Raw genomic sequence first — 19,512 nt, 5'->3', positions numbered from 1 at the left:
GGTTGTGGTCACAACTCTCTGTAGTTTCTTACGGTCCTGGGCAGAGCAGTTGCCATACCAAACCATGATACAAGGATACATAGGATGCTTTCTATGGTGCATCTATAAAAATTAGTTAGAGTCTTTATGGACATGCTGAATTTTCATAGCTTCCTGAGGAAGTAGAGGCATTGTTGTGCTTTCTTGTCCATCACGTCAATGTAGGTGGACCAGGGCAGATTGTTGGTGATCGTCACTCCCAGGAACTTGACGCTTTGGACCATTTCCACCTCAGCACCACTGATACAGACTGGGGTGTGCCCTTCACTCTGTGTCCTAAAGTCAATCATCAACTCTTTCATTTTGCTGACATTGAGGGAGCCATTGTTATCTTTACACCACACCAGCAAGCCCTCCATCTCTTTCCTGTATTTTGTTGTGTCATTGTTTGACATCTGGTCTGCGACAGCAGTAATGTCAGCGAATTTGTAGAAGGAGTTCAGACAAAACTTGGGCACACAGTCATGAGTGGACAGGGAGCACAGTAAGGGGCAGAGTACACAGCCTTGCAGGGTGCCAGTGTTGAGGATTATCCTGGAGGATATGCTGTTGCCTAGACTCACTGATTGTGGTCTGTGGGTCAGGAAGTCAAAGATCCAGCTGCAGAGGATGGAGCAGAAACCCACGTCTCAGAGTTTGGCGATTAGTTGGGTCAGAAATATAGTATTGAAGGCAGAGCTGTAGTCAATGAGTAGGAGCCTCACATAGGTATCCTTGTTATCCAGATATTCCAGGGATGAGTGTACAGCCAGGGAGATGGTGTCTGCTGTGAACCTGTTGCAACAGTAGGCGAATTGCAAGGGATCAAGGCAGGCTGGGGGACTGGAGTTGATGTGAGCCATAACTAACCTCTCGAAGCACTTTATAATCATGGAGGTCAGAGCTAACGGGAAGTGGTTATTGAGGCACAATGCATGAGTTTTCTTTGGTGCCGGGATAATGACGGGGGCTTCTTGAAGCAGGTGGGGAATTCAGATCATAGTACGGAGAGTTTAAAGATTTCAGCAAATACTCCAGCTAACTGGTACACACAGGATCAGAGTTGGTGGAATCTGACCCAGTGCTAAAATGTCCCGGGAGGAGCTACAAAGAAACAAGAACCAGCCTGGGTCTCAGAGGGGGAGAGATGTAATGATTGTAACAGCCAGGTGGACCTCATAGGAGTTCCCTGATTGGGGCTGTTAATCTGGTCCAATCAGGGAGCCGTGGCTGACAGGTATTAACAGGAGCGTCAGAGGTTCTGTTCACACTGAGGGCTGGCTCTGAAGGAGCTGGATCAGTGTTAAGGAATCTCCACATGTAAATAAAGGGGGGCTTGGTGATGGGATAACAGCCCCTGTGGAGTTATTTCAGGTGTTGCAGTGTAACAGTTTCCCCTCAGTAGAAGACTGTACCCGTACATTCTTAGCGTTCTCAGAGAACCACCACACACAGGCCCCATCCCTGCGGCCTGCACAGTGCACAGGTGGCCCTTGCTCAGCCCTTCCATCCAGCCATGCTTGGTTGGAAAGGTTTCCCTCTTCCTCTTGTCTCTGGGAGAGTTCATTTGACTGTAGCTCCTTAGGTCTCCCAGCAGCATCTCCATCTGAGGGTGCCTGGAGGAGATGGTGGTAGTCCAGTCATTAACGTCACCGACCTGATAATCCAGTGCCTCAGATTAATGTTCCAGTCCCGTGAATTCAAATCCCACCAGGGCAGAAGGCAGAATTTGAATTCAGTAAAAATCATGGAATTTTAAAAAACACTGGCCTAGGGATGACCCATTCTCGATTGCTGGAAAAACACAACTGTCCTTTAGTGAAGGAAACTGCCATCCTTACCTGGTCTGGACCACATGGGACTCCAGACCCACAGCTATGTGGTTGACTCTTAACTGCCCTCTGGACAATTAGGGATGGGCAATAAATGCAGGTTCAGCCAGTGATGCCAATATCCCATGCACAAATTAATTAAAAAAAGATGGGGGGATTGGGCAGAGGGAGTCTTCCAAGGTCTCTTCTCCATTCTTCTGATTGCTGCTGTTTTGGAAATCCAAGACAAGGTTTGGACAGGCCTATGTAACCTGTGGCCCCTTGCATGAGAAATAGTCGCCTGGAGATATGGATTCTTCATCCTGCCTGCCTGCTCTCTCTGTTCAGGTGGGGAACCAGGAGATGGGATGCTCTGGGTCAGTGGGGTTCCTGAGTCACAAATGGTCTGGAACCATCCGGTAGGGGCTATTCCTAAAATTCTGCTCCCAGAATGCGCAGCCTGAAAGGTTGGCCGAAGCATGTTCAATATTACCTTTCAACTGGACACCTGATAAGTGGCAGAAAGGAAAATATTTGCAGGACTGGGCAGAGGAGTGCTGCCGCAGTCACATGGGATGAAGGTAGCCCTTCTGTATTGCATGTTCCACCATTATATGTTATTTGTCCCTCAACAGCATTACTAAAACAAATCTTCCTGATCATCCCAGTTACTTGTGGGAGCTTGCTGCACACATTCTTGTTAGCAGTGTGGCACATTTAAGATCAAACTCGTCTGTTACAAAATGTTTTGGGATTTGCTGAGGTGGTGAAAGTGGTATTAAAAAGGTAACGTTTTCATTCTTCAATCTTCATTCACTCTGGGGAAAGTGACTTTCAATCTCATGCCAGAGTTTCGACAGCAGATCGCCTAAGGAATTCCCAAGGAAACTCTATTCCAGGTTTTCTGAAGTGCAGAAACTAAGTTCAGAGGCATTAGTCGTACCTGTAGATTGGAGAGGAGCTTGGTAGTATTTAGTAAGCACATAACCAGTCTCCAAGGATACGCGAGAGCAAGTTGAGTCACATACCAATGTAAACAATCATTGTTGGTTCTAGGCTGTTGCAATTGAAAGAAAAACCAATGACATATGCTGACGTGTTTTCAAATTTTATTCACATTGTATAGCAATATCATACCAGAATGGTTAAACTGTGAAGATGTGCTCACAAAGTAAACACTGAATATACTATTCTATTCATCCATTTAAAAGAAAAAGACCACATTTCTGCCCAAGGTTTGGACCTGTCCAGTAATAAGTCTGTATAGATAGAGATCTGTACAGGGTGTTGACTTGTATTACACCTCATACAACTGCGGGATGAAAGTATCTCCTACAAAATTTATGTTCGCCAGTATATGGGCGGCATTCTTTCGCTGGCCACAAGATGGAGTTCCTTCACTAAATTAAGCCCTTCATCCCCTTGGGAAGGGGGTGGGACCATACCAATGTTGTCCATCTCTACAAAAACGTCAATCAGCTTGTGGCAGAGGCTACAGTTTGCATCTTTGACACAAAAAAAAGTCAGAATAGATAAAAGTAGGTGAGATACAGTAAAATGTGCCTCAACCATGTTGCATGATTTCTGCATTCTGAATTTACAGACCAGTAAAAAAGGGATTTTTATTTTTAGTTAATCGGCAGAAGACACTTTAAGACAAAACGATGGATATACTTACCTACCCAGTGTTAGCAGTCTAGGCAGAATGGTCTGGGTTCACCAAGGCTTGAGTACATGACTGGGGCCAACACTTGGATGAGGGAGCCCTGCTCTGTCAGAAGTGTTGTCATTCAGATGGAGCCATAAACTATGGTGCTGTCGGCTGTGTATTGGAAGAAGAGGCGGAGAATTTGCCTTGTCACCTTATCCATATTTATCACTGAACAAATATCACTAATGCCGATTAGTTATTGCATTGTCTGTGGATCCGTGAAAATTGGTAACTGTGTACATTGGAACATTACAGACAGTCCCCAATGTACAAACATCTAACTTACAAACACATGCACTTACATCCCATGCAGGGATGTATTAATGTTAATTTTAAAGATCCCACATGCGAACTTTTGCTTATTCTTGCAAACACCTATTTTATATTGTCGAGTTACGAACATGCTTGAGAGCAGAACTCATTCGTAATCTGGGGACTGCCTGCACTTGAAAAGGCTGTGAATATTTAGGCTGTCCCAAGGCATTTTTTTTTTGTCCTTTCATGGAACATGGGCATCACCTGCAAGCCAGCCTTTGTTGCCCATCTCTAATTGCCCTGCTATAGGCCATTTCAATTCATAGAGTCATACAGCACGGAAACAGACTCTTCTGTTCAACCAGACCATGTGGACCATAATCCCAAACTAAACTAGTCCCACCTGCTTGCTCCTGGCCCATATCCCTCCAAACATTTCTTATTCATGTACTTATCCAAATGTCTTTTAAATGTTGTAAATGTACCTGTGTCCACCAGTTCCTCTGGGAGTTCATTCCTTACACAAACCATGCTCTGAGTGAAAAAAAATGCCCCTCATGTCTTTTTTAAATCATTCTCCTCTTGCCTTAAAAATATGCCCCCTTGTCTTGAAATCTCTCGCCTTAGGGAAAAGACTCCTGCCATTCATCTTATCTATGCCCCTCATAATTTTATAAATCCCTATAAGGCCACCCTTTAACCTCCTACGCTCCAGTGGAAAAAAATCCCAACCTATCCAACCTCTCCTTACAACTCTGGTAAATCTCTTCTAAACCCTCTCCAGCTTATTAATATCCTTCCTATAATGGGGCAACCAGAACTGGACACAGTACTCCAGAAGCAGCCTCACCAATGTCCTGTACAACCTCAACATGATGTACTAACTCCTATACTCAAAGGTCTGTTTAGTTAAAAGTTTGAATCTGTACATAAGCCAGACCAGGTAAGATCAGCAGATTTCCTTCCCTAAACAGCATTATTGAACTAGATGGGTTTTTCCATCAATTGTACAACTACAACAGTAGTTTTCATGATCACAATGAGACTAACTTTGAATTCCAGTTATTTATTTATTGAATTTAAATTCCACCATTTACCACCATGGGATTTGAAGTAATGTCCCAAGAGCATTGGCCTGGACTCCTAGAAATGAAGCATGATAATGAAAGCATTTGAATAACACCTTGCACAATGTCCTGCAGCACATCCAGTGCTACATAAGTGAGTGTTCATTGTTTCTATCCATTTATTCATTTTTATTTCTTTCTGTGTCTTAGTTATAGTTTCTGCTGGATAGTGTCTATTTATCATGCTTGCTTTTATTGGCTGGGGAATTGAGTACAAGAGTCAGGATGTCATGTTGTAGCTTTATGAGACTTTGGTTAGGCCACACTTAGAATATTGTGTTCAGTTCTGGTCACCACATTATAGAAAGAATGTGGAGGCTTTGGAGAGGGTGCAGAAGAGGTTTACCAGGATGCTGCCTGGATTAGAAGGTGTGAGCTATCAGGAGAGACTAGAAAAACTCAGGTTGTTTCTTTGAGTGGCAGAGGCTGAGGGGAGACTTGATAGAAGTTTATAAAATTATGAGATACATTGATAGGGTTGACAATCAGTATCTTTTTCCTGGAGTTGAAATGTCTAACACTAGGGGGCATGCATTTAAGGTAACAGGGTGAAAGTTCAAAGCAGATGTGAGAGGCAAGTTTTTTACACAATGGAAGGGGTCTGAAATGCGCTGCCAGGGGTGGTGCTGAAGGCAGATATGACAGGGGCATTTGAGGGGCTTTTAGACAAGCACATGAATATGCACGGAATGGAGGATATGGACCAAGGGCAGGCAGAAGAGGCAAGTTTAATTTGGCATCATCTACATCAACAGAACTGAGGTTGAGAGAGTGAAGAGCATCAAGTTCCTCGGAGTGATGATAACCGACAACCTGTCCTGGACTTCCCATGTAAATGTGACAGTCAAGAAGGCACAACAATGCTTCTTCTTCCATAGGCAGCTCAGGAAATTTGGCATGTACATAAGGACCATCACCAACTTCTACAGATGCACCATTGAAAGCATACTGTCCAGGTGCATAATGGCCTGGTATGGAAACTGCTCTGCCCAGGCCACAAGAAACTGCAGAAGGTGGTGTACACAGCCCAGACCATTACGGAAGCCAACCTTCCATCCATGGACTCTATTTACATGGCTCGCTGCCCCAGAAAGGAGGCCAACATCGTCAAAGATCCATCCCACCCCGGTAATGATCTCCTACAACCTCTTCCGCCACGTAGAAGATACAGAAACCTGAACACACACACAAGCAGGTCCAGGAACAGCTTCTTCCCAGCCATTCTCAGACTGTTGAATGGACTCTAGCCTCAAATAATGTAACCTGCAATGTAACCTCTGTGCCTGTAAGTTTTTTGATCTGTACATCCTTTGCTTGCTGTGATCTGCTACTCATAAACAAAGCTTTTCACTGTATTTCAGTACACGTGACAATAAAATCAAAATCAAAATCAAAATCATGTACGGCACAACATCGTGGACTGAAGGGCCTGATCCTGTGCTGTACTGTTCTATGTTCTATGTTCTATCTCCATTTAACGAATGGGTCTGATCTGAATAGAATGTTGCATCAAAGGTTTTATTCTTCAGTCCATAACAAATGCAATAAGTTTTCCTTTCCGGTGTTTTATTCTAATAATCTTTCAGACTACGTAGCATTTTTCAGATTCACACAAATATGTCATGGCCTGAATTTTCCCACTGTCACTTGCTCAGTGCTGTTAGCTCACTGAAAATATGTAAATATTACTGTTAAATTGATGCATTTGGAATCTAGGGGTGAGAGACTTAAATCATGTGAGCATGTGATTTATATTCATAAATTGTTTTCCTCCATACTTTTCAGAAATGTACTTGGATTTCCAAATTTCCTACAGTTGAGAATGATTCCTCAGAGGATTATTGAGGAGCACTGCTCAGTTCAGACACTTGAATCCAATGCCCTATCTGTCCTCACAGTTAATTGCAAAAGATTTGCAGTAATCACTTAAAGGACAATGGGCTTCTCCCTGGCGGTCCGGCCAACATTCATACCACATGTGAATTGCTGATGTGCCCTGCAATGTCAGTCTCTGCCTCCAGAGTGCACTGTCAGTGAATAGTGAAAGTGCCAGGATAGTCACGATGCCAAAGTCCATGGATGAGGAGTGTCTGTGGTTGATGCCCAAGGATTTTGCCCTGGGCTGCAGTTTGGTCATAGGCAACATGGAGCAATATGGTGGCTCAGCAGTTAGCACTGCCACCTCACAGCACTAGGAATCCCGGTTTGATCCCAGCCTTGGGTGACTGCCTGTGTGGAGTTGCAGACGAATTCTCCCCCTGTCTGTGTGGGTTTCCTCTGGGTGCTCCAGTTTCTTCCCATAGTCCAAAGATGTGCAGGTTAGGTGAATTCGACATACTAAATTGTCCTGTAGTGTTCAGGGATTGCAGGCTAGATGGATGGAACATGGGGTCTGGATGGGATGCTCTTTGGAGGGTTGGTGGTCTGAATGGTCTCTTCCTGTACTGTGGGGATTCTGTGATTTTATGAAGGTGGTTCAGAGCAAGCAGTGAGCCAAATCCACCAGGTAGTTTCCTTCTCCAGTTTTCCCACTGTCTAGTTTGTTTGGTAAAATCTCAATATTACTCTTTTGAGTTGTGTTAACAAGGGGTTTTACAATCAATAATGACTATCAATCTCTGATACCAGGTGAGAATCTCATCCCATCACTTATGAAAAGCAAAAAAGATGGAGTAAGAGGATCTTGATGTTGAGACGGGCCTTGTTGTACTTGTCACCTATTCTGTCACACACCTTACCGTAGCCCATGTCACTCAGCCTCCTATAAAATTTCATCCTGTTCTTCAATGAGCTGGAAAACACTACTGAGACATCCTGAGGTTTTGCAAAGGTGTGAGACTCCAATTACCCATCACAGCACCCAGTGAGTTAAAAGAGCTGAACAGGAGTGCTTTAGTAAAAAGGCAAAATTGAGATGTTGAAGGAAAGTGTAAAGGTCACGCCTTGAGGACTTGACACATGCTGTTTTGGACACTGTTTCAGTGATAAAGTAATTGAAGAGCTTAAAGGAACCACATAACCATGATAGCTGGATATACAGTAAGTGTACTTTCTTTGTTGTGTGTTTACCTGAAGTTTAACCTTTCTCTTTTTCCCGTATTGTGCTTAAACATTACTCTGCCTGGAATGTAGAGACTAAAAATAGACTTGGTGTAAGAGTTTTGAGTGAGCCACTATTTGTTGTAGTCACGCTGGAATTGAGAAACACGATAGATGAGGTTCTGTAAGTGAATCATGAACTTAGTGATCGTGAATCAGCTAATGGAATAGTGTGGTCTGATTTGACTGAATGTTCATGTTGGATTGTGTAACATGGGTTTGTAAAGAGATTGCATTCTGTTGGTGCTCACAGCTGTATAATCCTGTGTTTGAAAAAGCAAAGCAACTTAGAACAGGACAAGTATGAGTTCTTGTTTCTTTACATTATAATGAAATAGATACAAACCTTATTAAGCACAGGCTGCTTCTGTATCACTCTGTTAACCATTGCTTCAGTAATTGAACAAGTATTTATTAAGCCAGTGAATGGCATTAAGAATGTTTATATTTATTATGTACTGCAAGACTATGAAAGTACCACACCATTCTTAAAAGGACATCTTTTTATTCAGATCAAACATAAAGCAAACATTTTCAGAAACATTCAACATGTAGCAAAAAGCACAGACCAATCTAAAAAAAAACTGACACTTATTACTCCCACTGTCGCACTTGTACCCTGATTGTCTCACTGTAATGACTGAAGGACAGTACAGCAGAACAGATTTCCAAGACATAGCAAGCTGCCCTAGATCCAGCCAGAAAGGAGGGAGTCCCAGAATTCCAGCTCACACTAAAAGTTATGAGCTGTTCTGTCAGGGCTCAAAACTCTGAAGAAACTGAATTTCTAACTAGGGTTTAATAGCCTTCCAGTTGGAGCTGTGACATCACATTTCTCCAAACCCGATTACTCTCTAAAAAAAGACCAAAAGAACTGCGGATGCTGTAAATCAGGAACAAAAACAGAAGTTGCTGGAAAAGCTCAACAGCATCTGTGAAGAAAAATCAGAGTTAACTTTTTGGGCGGTCACCGGACCTGAAACTTTAACTCTGATTTTTTCTTCACAGATGCTGCCAGACCTGCTGAGCTTTTCCAGCAACTTCTGCTTTTGTTCCTGATTACTTTCTACATGTTCCTGGAAGAACAGAAGCCCAACTCTAGAAGCAGGAAGGAGCACCTTTTTTTTGGAACTTCTTTACATTCCTTCAACCAAAGATCTTGTCTCATACACCCAGCAAGAAAAAGATCAAAATCTCTTTGGTGAAGGCAGTGATTCTTATCATTCGAATGCAGTTCATCTAATTCCTGAAAATAACTATGGGCCTTGTTTTGTAAGAATAACCCTTGACTGGAACAATCAAAATCCAGACTCTAAACTGGTCATTTCAAGACAAATTATAATGAAATGGTTGACATGGAAACATAGAGCAGAGAAGCAGAAGTAGGCCATTCAGCCCTTCAAGCCTGCTCCACCATTTAACATAACCCTGGTTGATCACCCCATTCAGTCCCCTCTTTCTGCTTTCTCCCCCATACCCTTTTACCCCTTTAGCTTTAAGAACTATATCTAACTCCTTCTTGAAAACATTCAATGTTTTGACCTCAACTGCTTTCTGTGGTCATGAATTCCACAGGGCCACCATTCTGTAGATGAAGAAATTTCTCCTCATCTCAGTCCTAAATGTATCTTTAGACTGATACTCCATCCCCCAACCATCAGGAACATCCATGTTTACTCCTTCCAGTCCTGTTTGATGGTCATAGGTCTCTATGAGGTCCCTCTCATGCTTGACGTTCTTTGGTGTAGTGGTGATGGGGATGGACTGCACTAAGGTTCACAGATTCAGGTGGTAACCAGTCTACTGAGCTACCTGTATGGTGGGATGGCAGTTGCACTGCCCTCCATTTTAAATGAGGTGGATTCACTGACAAAGAAACGCATGTTGGGAATGTTTAAAGCTGGAATTATTTATAGGAATGAGACTTCTGTGATTTACTTAGGAACCATTTTCAGTCATTGAATGATCCCACTTTCTGACGTGCTGAACTAACCCTTTACAATGTAGTCTGATCTACAGGAAAGACAACCAACCCTTCACCCGTACCCTGAAGATCGACCTAGAAGTAGCAAGCTCCTCTTTACCATGACTTTTAAAGACAAAACCTCTTTTCCTGCCTCCTACCCTGCTCCACAAGCTACCAATTCACCATCCATCCATGTCAGCCAAAGATTTCACCTCTTCTCCTCCCCAGGCCAAACCGCTAACCCCCGCTACACACCCCCTCCCTCCACAACCAAAACCGGTTAGCTACAAGTTCATCTGAGTTACTGATTCTGAATCACCTCCCCACCATGACTGTCAATTCCCGATCTAGGCTACCAACTCCCTCCCCTATTGTTGGCCATTATTAATTTCCCTCCGCCTCTTCCTGATGCTATCATTTAAAAACAGTGGAAATGAAGTGAGATGTAGTGTGGGCACTGATCCAACGGTGACCTCACCAGTGCCCACAGGGCAAAGGTATCCCACAATTCCACAAGTAACAACCCAGCAACAGGAACTCCTGAATGTCTAGGCTCTGAACTGTGTTGCTATTGGGTACCTCACTCGCTGATAAACCAGCCATAGACTCAGGCACGTCCTTCCAGTTCCAAATCGGGTCATTACTGAGGGGTGTTTCCTGTTCAGTTCCTTCTGCAAACTGTAATTATCATTTAAACACTACACACTCCAGTATTAACAGGAGGACCTATCCAGATCCTTTACACTCAGATTTCAAACACCAATTTGTCACATTAAAAAAAATACATTTCACACTCCTTGTTTGGTTTCAAGCTATTCTTCAAGTTTCAAATGCACAGATTGACAGAGGGTGTTAATTTCAAGAAAGCGATATTGCTGAAATTCATTTTAAAGGTTAGAGAGGGCTGTGGGACCCAGCGGGCCCTGTTTGGGGACGACGATATTGCTAGAAGCCTTGGCATAAAACAGTTGCAAAGGTGAGGCAGATGGAGATGGATTCATGCAGAGCACACCTCGATGATAAGGCTGAAAAACAACAAGACACCATTACATAGAATTGCCAGCCCAAATGCTCCCTGCTGCTGTTTAATGCTGCACACAAACCTATTCCAACTTACTTTGTCACACCCCATCATCATATTGTTCAATTCCTTCCCCTTTCATCCATTTGTCTAGATACCATTTAAATATAAGCACTTAACAAGTAGGTCATTCAACCCCTTCAGCCTGCTCCACCATTCAAGAAGATCATGCTTATCTGTTTATGGCCTTAGCCCCACTTTCCTCCCCGTTCCCTATAACCCTTGACTTCCTTGCAGATCAAAACTAACTCAGTCTTCAATATCTTCAATGACCCAGCATCCACAGCTCCCTGGGTATATGCAATTCCAAAAATGAATGACCTCTGTCAGAGAGAAGCTATTTCTCCTCATTTCCGTATTAAATTGACGACCCCTTGTTTTGAAACTGTGCCCCTTGTTCTACATTCCCCCACCAGAGGAAACTTCCTCTCAGTTTAAGCCTCCTCAACGCGTTTTATGTACTTTTCATTCTTCCAAAGTACAATACATAGTCTAGGAACAACCTGCTTTGTGTTCCTGATAAGATAACTCCTTTGTCCCAACAATCAACACCATGAAGCTTCTCTGAACTGTAATGTAAATATGTCCATCCTTAAAAAAGGAACCCAAAACTGTACTCAGTACTCCATGTGTTGTCCCATTAATGCCCTGCACAGTTGTAGCTAGACTTTGTCACTTTTATAGGCCAAACCCCTAGTAATAAAGGCCAACATTACTTTTTCCTTCCTAATCACTCACCGTGCCTGAATGCTAATTTCTTCAGATTCGTGTCAGGGATTACCCAGATTCATCTGTATTGCAGCATTCTGAAGTCTCTCTCTGTTTAAATAATACCCCGCACTTCAACCCTTCGCCTCCTTCTCAAAATTTGCTTTCCCATCACTTTTGGCATCACAAACAAATTTGAGTACATTACATTTAGCCCGTTAATCCAACTCATTGTTATAAATTGTAAAATTGTTGAGGCTAAATACAGTGACTACTATCAGATCTAAGAATTCTGTGGTGAGCAACTGACCTGACTTCCCAAAACCTATCCACCATCTCCAAGGGAAGTGTGATAGAATCCTTTCCATTTGTCCGAAAGGAAACCATCCAGGACAAAGACTACACAGTGTGGAGCTTGAGGAACACAGCAGGCCAGGCAGCATCAGCGGAGCAGGAAAGCTGACGTTTTGGGTTGGGACCCTTCTTCAGTCGACCCTTCAGATCCGAAATGTCAACTTTCCTGCTCCTCTGGTGCTGCCTGGCCTGCTGTGTTCCTCCAGCTCCACACTGTGTTGTCTCCGACTCCAGCACCTGCAATTCTTGCTATCTCAGGACAAAGACCGATCGGCACGCCATCAACAACTTTCAACATTTACTCCCTCGATCATTGACACTCAGGAACAGCAGTGTGTACTTTCTACAAGCTATACTACAGCAACTTGCCAATGCCCCTCCTACAGCACCTTCCAAACTCTACCATTTAGAAGGACAAGGGCGGCAGATACATGGGTACACCTACAGGTAAGTCACACTCATCCCAATTCAAAAATATATCTCTGTTCCTTTACTGTCACTGGGACCAAATCCTGGAAAACTCCCTCCTTAACAGCACTGTGGGTGAATCTCCACCCCATGAACTGCAGCAATTCTGAAGGCCACTCACCACCACCTTCTCCAGGCCAATTAACATGGGCTGTAGGTGCTCACTCAGCCAGTGAGAGACACACACTGTGAACTAATTAACATACTTTGAGGTCGTGAAAGGTGCTATGGAAATGCAAATACTTTTTCTTTCTAAATTTGGAGAATTACCGTTAATTGAAGAACATATTTAATACATCTTTAGATATTTTCTTGCTTTTGAAAAATCCCAGACTCGCAGAAATTCACACAAGGAAACATAATAACATGTGCCTAGCATTGTCCAGTGGATGTTAAAGTGAGTATCAGATGTTCCAGTGTTATAAGGGTAAATGGAGCTGCGTGTTTCCACCTGAATATGTGCTTCATGGTGCCACTTTGTTACAGGAAGCCTGGGTTAGAATCTGCTGGGGGTTGGTTTTCAATTCATTACCTGGGTGTCAAACTGATAAAGATCAACCACCCTCTATCAACTATTACTGAACATCTGAACGTAGGACGGCTCAGTGGTTAGCACGACTGCCCCACAGCACCAGAGACCTGGGTTTGATTCCACCCTCAGGTGACTGTCTGTGTGAACTGTGCACATTCTCCCTGTGTCTGTGTGGTTTTCCTCCAGGTGTCCCAGTTTCCTCCCACAGTCCAAAGATGTGTAGGTTAGGTGGATTAGCCATGGGAAATGCAGGGTTACAGTAATAGTGTAGGGGGTTGGGTCTAGGTGGGCTGCTGTTCGGAGGGTTGGTGTGGACTCAATGGGCCGAATGGCCTGCTTCCACACTGTAGGGATTCTATGATACTACAGTAGCTGCTGTTCTGCAGAACAGAAACAAAAGTCGGGACAGGTTCTATTCGGGCCAATAATCACGCTGTCCCCCATACATCCATGTGTTAATGATGGGATCTATTTATGTAACAGGTTAGTTGGCAGCTTATTGGTTGATTTCTGTGTTTGTGAGCCACTTCAATGGCATTGTCATCACTGGATCCCCCCATTATCACCAGTGACCAGAAACTGAACTAGCCAAACAGGCTCACTCATAAATGTCAGAGATAGAAAGAACTACCGATGCCAGAGCCAGAGATAACACAGTGTGGAACTGGAGGAACACAACAGGTCAGGCAGCATTGCTGCGCAAGTAAAATAAAATTAAACTATTTCCTATTGGATCTCTTCTTATCCATACTTGAACTTCACTTGATAGAATGACAATATTGGCAGACCACAGTAGTGTTTTGTAATTTGTTGGACTGGAAGGATAATAAAAAACTGATTGTCTGTTGAGATGAGAGAGAGAGAGAGCTTGGTGTGTGTGTGTAAGGATTTTAAGAGAGCATATGGAAAAGGTTGGATATCAGTTTTCTGTGTTTTGGTAAAAACAAACTTCTGCAAGTGGTTTTGCAATCTCTGGTCTTGTTCTGTAATCAGCACGAGTGTACTATCATGGGGCATCAATCACCTTGTGAAAAGGATATTGAATTTCTTTTCCAGCTGACAAATTTTCTAGGTGGCCCCCTGCTATGCAGGAGAAAGTGTAGGAAGGGTAATGGAATATAAAAGGGGAAAGCTTTAGGAACTAACAAATGTGCAGGAGAAACCAGATCAACAGGCACACCCTCATTGAAAATTACTGACATCTGAACACACGATTAAAGCACAAATAATGAAACCGTGCACCGTAAATTATAATCCTTTGGATTTAGATTGCCAATTTATAAATCTATAAAGACCAGGAGAAACAGGAACAGGAGTAGGCTGTTCAGCTCCTGCTCCACCATTCAATAGGATCATGGCTGATCCAACATTCCTCACATCCACTTTCCTGCCCTTTCCCTGTAACCCTCGACTCCACTAATGAACAAGAATTTATCTCAGTCTTAAATTTACACAAGGATTCTACCCCCACAGCTCTCTCTGTGGCAAGGAGTTCCAGAGACTCACAACCCTCTGAGAGAAGAAATTCCTCCTCATCTCAGTCTTAAATGGGTGACTTCTTATTCTGAGTTGATGCTGTCTGGTCCTAGACTGTCCCACAAGGAGAAACAACCTTTCTGCACCTAACCTCTCAAGTTCCCTAACAATGTTTTATGTTTCAAAAAAGTCACGTCTCATTCTTCCAGTGAGTACGGGCCCAATCTTCTCTACTTCTCCTCATAAGACAGTCCCTCCGTATCTGGCATCAGCAGTGAACCTTCTCTGGATTGCCTCCAGTGCTAGTATATCTATCCTTAGTTAAGGATTCAAAATTGTGGTCAGACTAGTGCCTTGTATAGTTTTAGGAAAACCTCCCTACTTTTAAACTCCATTCTCTTTGAAATAAAGGCCAAATTCTTTCTTTCTCAATCCTTGAAAAGATCGTTGATTGAACAGCTAGGCGGCCAGTTGCATCGTTTGCTAAAGCACCAGATGCCTCAACGCCCTCAGCTACTAACAGCTCACACTTCAAGCAAAGGACAGTTTGATTGTGAATATTTGAGCTAAGGAGTTTGGGAGGAAGTCTAAGTAAAGACCTCAGTGGATGTCTCTCCCACTGCAACCCTGTGATCCCCACCCCTCCTCTCTATATTTATTTCTGAGCTCCCTTCCCCCTCCCCATTTCTGAAGAAGGGTCCCAACCTGAAATGTCAACTTTCCTGCTCCCCGATGCTGCTTGGCCTGCTGTGTTCCTCCAGCTCCACACTGTATTATCTCTGACTCCAGCATCTTCAGTTTTTGCTATCAGGGGGCTGTCTAACTTCTTCAGAGTTATATTTAAGTAAATAGCAAGTCAGGGATGGCAAGAATAATTAGCATAATTTGCATCCCCGTTGCCCTAGGGTATAGTGCGAAAACCCATCAATGTGTGACTAAAATCCTGCCTAACCCACCATCAACTGTGGAGTCATTGCTGAGCAATATCTCACCAATGTGGCAGTGCCCCATATTGTTAGCTGGCCTGTGTCTACATAAATTCAAAAAGTTATTTTTAACAAAAAAGGGCAGCATGGTGTCTCAGTGGTTAGCACTGTTACCTCACAACACCAGGGACCTGGTTTCAATTCCACCCTCAGGTGACTGTCTATGTGGAGTTTGAACATTCTCCCTGTGTCTGTGTAGGTTTCCTCCCACAGTCCAAAGATGTGCAGGCGAGGTGGATTGGCTGTGAGAAATTGCCCATAGTACCCAGGGATGTTGAGGCTCGGTAGATTAGTCATGGGAAATGCAGGATAGAGGAGGTGGGTGGGATGCTCTTTGGAGGGTTGGTGTGGACTCAATGGGCCGAATGGCCTGCTTCCACACTGTAGGGATTCTATGATAACTGGCACATATTTTATAGTACAGCTTCTCGGCAAAATGTGGCTCATTCTTTGAATGCATTGTGAAATGTTGATGACCCTGATCCACCAGCACTGGCTTCAACCAGCTGAGAGGGAAATGTCCAAGCTGGGAACAGAACTTTCCTGTACCACTTCGCACTAGAATTAAATTCAAAAGTGAAGTTCACTTGTAAGCTGAATGTCGTATAAATATATGCACGTAATATTTCTCTCTCTCTCCCATGTATAGGTACAGAAATCTTAAATATTTCAAAGCCTGACCTGGAGTAATGATCATGGTTCACCAGGATGCAACTGGGGGAGGACGAGGCATCGGGGGCTGGAATGCCAGGTTCTGCATGGACTGTAAAAGCTGCATGGCTGAGGACTTTTGATGAGCTCGGGATGGCAAGGCCCCCGGGAGAAAGTTTTTCTGTTGCCCTGAGCTATTCTGTAAATAATGAGAAAACACCGGTGAAAACTCTCTGACGTAAACTCAACTGCACAGTTTAAGATCACTGAGAACGTCTCACACAGCCTTTGCCAGGCAATCGGAGAGCAAGGGAGCTCAGGAGGAGGCCATTCTGTCAAACCTGTGTAAACAAGGAGGAAAGAATGCATTCATTTGGTTAAAGAAAATTGGTAGTGGAATCACTGGAGTGAAGAGTAGGCGAGAATAGTTAGCCATCTGTCTTCATTCAACATTATTCTCACCACCAGATGTCTAGAATATCCTCCTGGGTTTATGGAGATCCCATTTTGGGCATTTTGGACCATCTTGTCTCCCTAACTCAAAGAACGAGCCACATCTTGCTGAAAAGCTGCAGCGCACAACACATGCCAGTTACTTAGACTTCATTCCACACTCCTCATCTTGAATGTCATTCAGACCGTCTTTGGCTTGAAGTGGGCGGCAAGGTGGCTCAGTGGTTAGCACTGCTGCCTCACAGCGCCAGGGACCCGGGCTTAATTCCACCCTCAGGCAACTGTCTGTGTAGAGTTTGCACATTCTCACCGTGCCTGCATGGGTTTCCTCTGGATGCTCCGGTTTCCTCCCACAGTCCAAAGATGTCCAGGTTAGGTTGGATTGGTCATGCTAAATAATTGCCCCTTAGTGTCCAGGGATGTGTATTTAGTGGGTTAGCCATGGGAAATGCAGGGTTACAGGGAATAGGGTGGATCTGGGTGTGATGCTCTTAGGAAGGTTGGTGTGGACTCGATGGGTTGAATGACCCGCTTCTAACCCAAACACTTTGTTCTTCTAGGTTAGGCATTCTTGCCTTGATGGCAGGATTTTGGATAAAAGGCCTACAGCAGGAGAAGGAGTTACATTTATTCTTCCTCAAAATCATTTGATAATGCGAACACAATGCAAAACGCAGAGGAACAGGAGGAAGCCAATCAGTCTTTTAGATCTATTCCGCCATTCTAGAACATGGCTTGTCTCCACCTTAGCAGGATCTACCTGTCCCTGCTCTCATAACCCTTAATACACTAACCCAACAAAAATTTCTAAGGCTCAGTTACCCTCTCTGTGAGTAAGTACTACTTGACATCACAGTTTAATGGCCTGCCTGTAATTTTAATGTTGTGTCCCTGGACACCACCAATACCACCCACCAGCGCCCCCTCCACCTCACACACACTCCCACTCACACACACACACACAGACACACACACACACATTGTGTCACACACACACTGTCTCACACACACACACACTCTCTGTCTCTCTCACACACACACACTGTCTCACACACACACACACACACACACACACATGCACACACTGTCTCTCTCTCTCTCTCTCTCACATACACACACACACACACACACACACTCTCACTCACACACACACATACACATTGTGTCATATACATACTGTCTCTCACATACTCACTCTCACAAATACTCTCTCACGTTCACACAGACACTCTCACTCTCACAGACACTCTAACTCACACACACACTCTCGCTCACTCACATACAGAGAATTCTGTAAGAGCCTGTTTTGTGCATCGTGTCCTCATAATGTAACCTCTGTGTTCCTGTATCATTCTGGTTGGTCCACACTCTGCAGCCCCCAAAATTAATATGTCCTTCCTGAGGGGCAGTGCCCATACCTAAAAGCAGTTAGTCCAGGTGTCTTGAACTAAATGCAATTAGTCCAGATGTTTCTATCTAAATGCAGTTACTCCAGATGTTCCTATGCGGAGCCTCTTACAAGTGAGGAATGATGTTCTGAGAGAGTTGAGAACAATGGTTCCTTTCAGTGGTGGAGAATGCTTTGTTGAGTGTAGAACAAAAGGCCCCTGGTCTTTGTTAAATGATTTGACCTGAGAGTTTAGGAACTACGGTCTCACTCATCATCCCTGGGATACAGAGAGTTATTCAACTGGGGTTCTAGGCATAACCAGAGAGGGTTACAGTGTGCGTTAGAAAAGGAAGGTAGGTAACTGTGTGGCTTGGGAACTTTTGTCATATGTTGTATTGCAAGTTTCAGAGGATGGGGAGAGCTACCCCATCAGTCTGGTATCAAAATGTGAGCATAAATGACAGTTTGGGATCAACAACTTGTTGTTAGAGTCAGCCTGGCTTGTTTCCTATTGTGTGGGGGTGGTACTTGCTGTGGAAGATAGGGTAGGTCAGTTCTGCTTCCCAATGTTCTGGCCTCTTAATCTGGATTGATAGCAACCGGTACTAGATTAGAGGTTGAACATAGAGATTTACCAAAGTGAGACCAGTGTTCACGGGAAAACAAAAGACTTTGAGACTCTATACCGTCTCCTTATTGATGTTGAACAGTCCTAAGAATGTGATGACTGGCCCACCTTTAAGAGTATGGCCTTTTTGAATTCTGCTGCTGATTTTTGATCCTCTGTCTTGGGAAGAAAGAATGGTTCTTGGGTCTGAAGCCTTCACTTTGCCAGAAAGACCCAACATCCTTTCAGTCGCACCTGTATCCAACAAAGAAACTGGCGGCTTTGAGCCCTCAAGCTGACTCTGGACCAAGTGTCAACTTGAAATGAAGGAAGGTTGGTGTCATAGCAACTTGACAAGGCCTTCCTTTGCTCCAGGCTCAAGATGATGGCCTGCTGGTATTATTACTAGACTATTAATCCAGAAACTCAGCTCATGTTTTGGGGACCTAGGTTCGAATCCCGCCACGGCAGATGGTGGAATTTGAATTCAATAACAATATCTGGAATTAAGAATCTACTTGTTATGTTTGTAATTCACTGAGAACCACGAATATACACAGTGGAGGCATAGGTAAAACTCTGAACATAAACACTTGGATCGCTCAGTGGTTAGCATTACAACCTCAAAACACCAGGGACCCAGGTTAAATTTTAGTGTTGTGTGACTGTCCATGTAGAGTTCGCACGTTCTCCCAGGTGCTCTGGTTTCCTCTCATAGTCCAAAGATTTACAAGTTATGTGGATTGACCATTGCCCTATAGTGTGCAAGCTGGGTGGGTAAGCCATGGGTACAAGGATTGCAGGGGATGGGTCTAGGTG

General features: G+C 43.8%; 1 protein-coding gene across 2 annotated transcripts in view; it reads right to left on the bottom strand.

Annotated features, from left to right (window-relative positions):
- Positions 1-10,319: 10,319 nt before the first annotated feature.
- The window catches only part of LOC125485795 (lamin tail domain-containing protein 1-like), a 29,567-nt gene continuing 20,374 nt past the window's right edge, over positions 10,320-19,512 (bottom strand). Inside the window, exons 8-9 of one of the 2 annotated variants that reach the window (XM_048610510.1) lie at positions 16,274-16,442; positions 10,907-11,012 (exon numbers count right to left, since the gene is read on the bottom strand). In XM_048610510.1, the coding sequence (XP_048466467.1) occupies positions 16,293-16,442 (150 nt within the window). In that variant the 3' untranslated portion in view covers positions 10,907-11,012; positions 16,274-16,292. Of the gene's footprint in view, positions 11,013-16,273; positions 16,443-19,512 lie in introns of both variants that reach the window. The other variant, XM_048610511.1, reaches the window with a different exon arrangement.

This window comes from Rhincodon typus, chromosome 22 (assembly GCF_021869965.1).
Source record: "Rhincodon typus isolate 14 chromosome 22, sRhiTyp1.1, whole genome shotgun sequence".
NCBI classification, from domain to species: domain Eukaryota; kingdom Metazoa; phylum Chordata; class Chondrichthyes; order Orectolobiformes; family Rhincodontidae; genus Rhincodon; species Rhincodon typus.
Note: the sequence above shows the minus strand (reverse complement) of the source record. Positions and strands in the feature narration are given on the sequence as shown.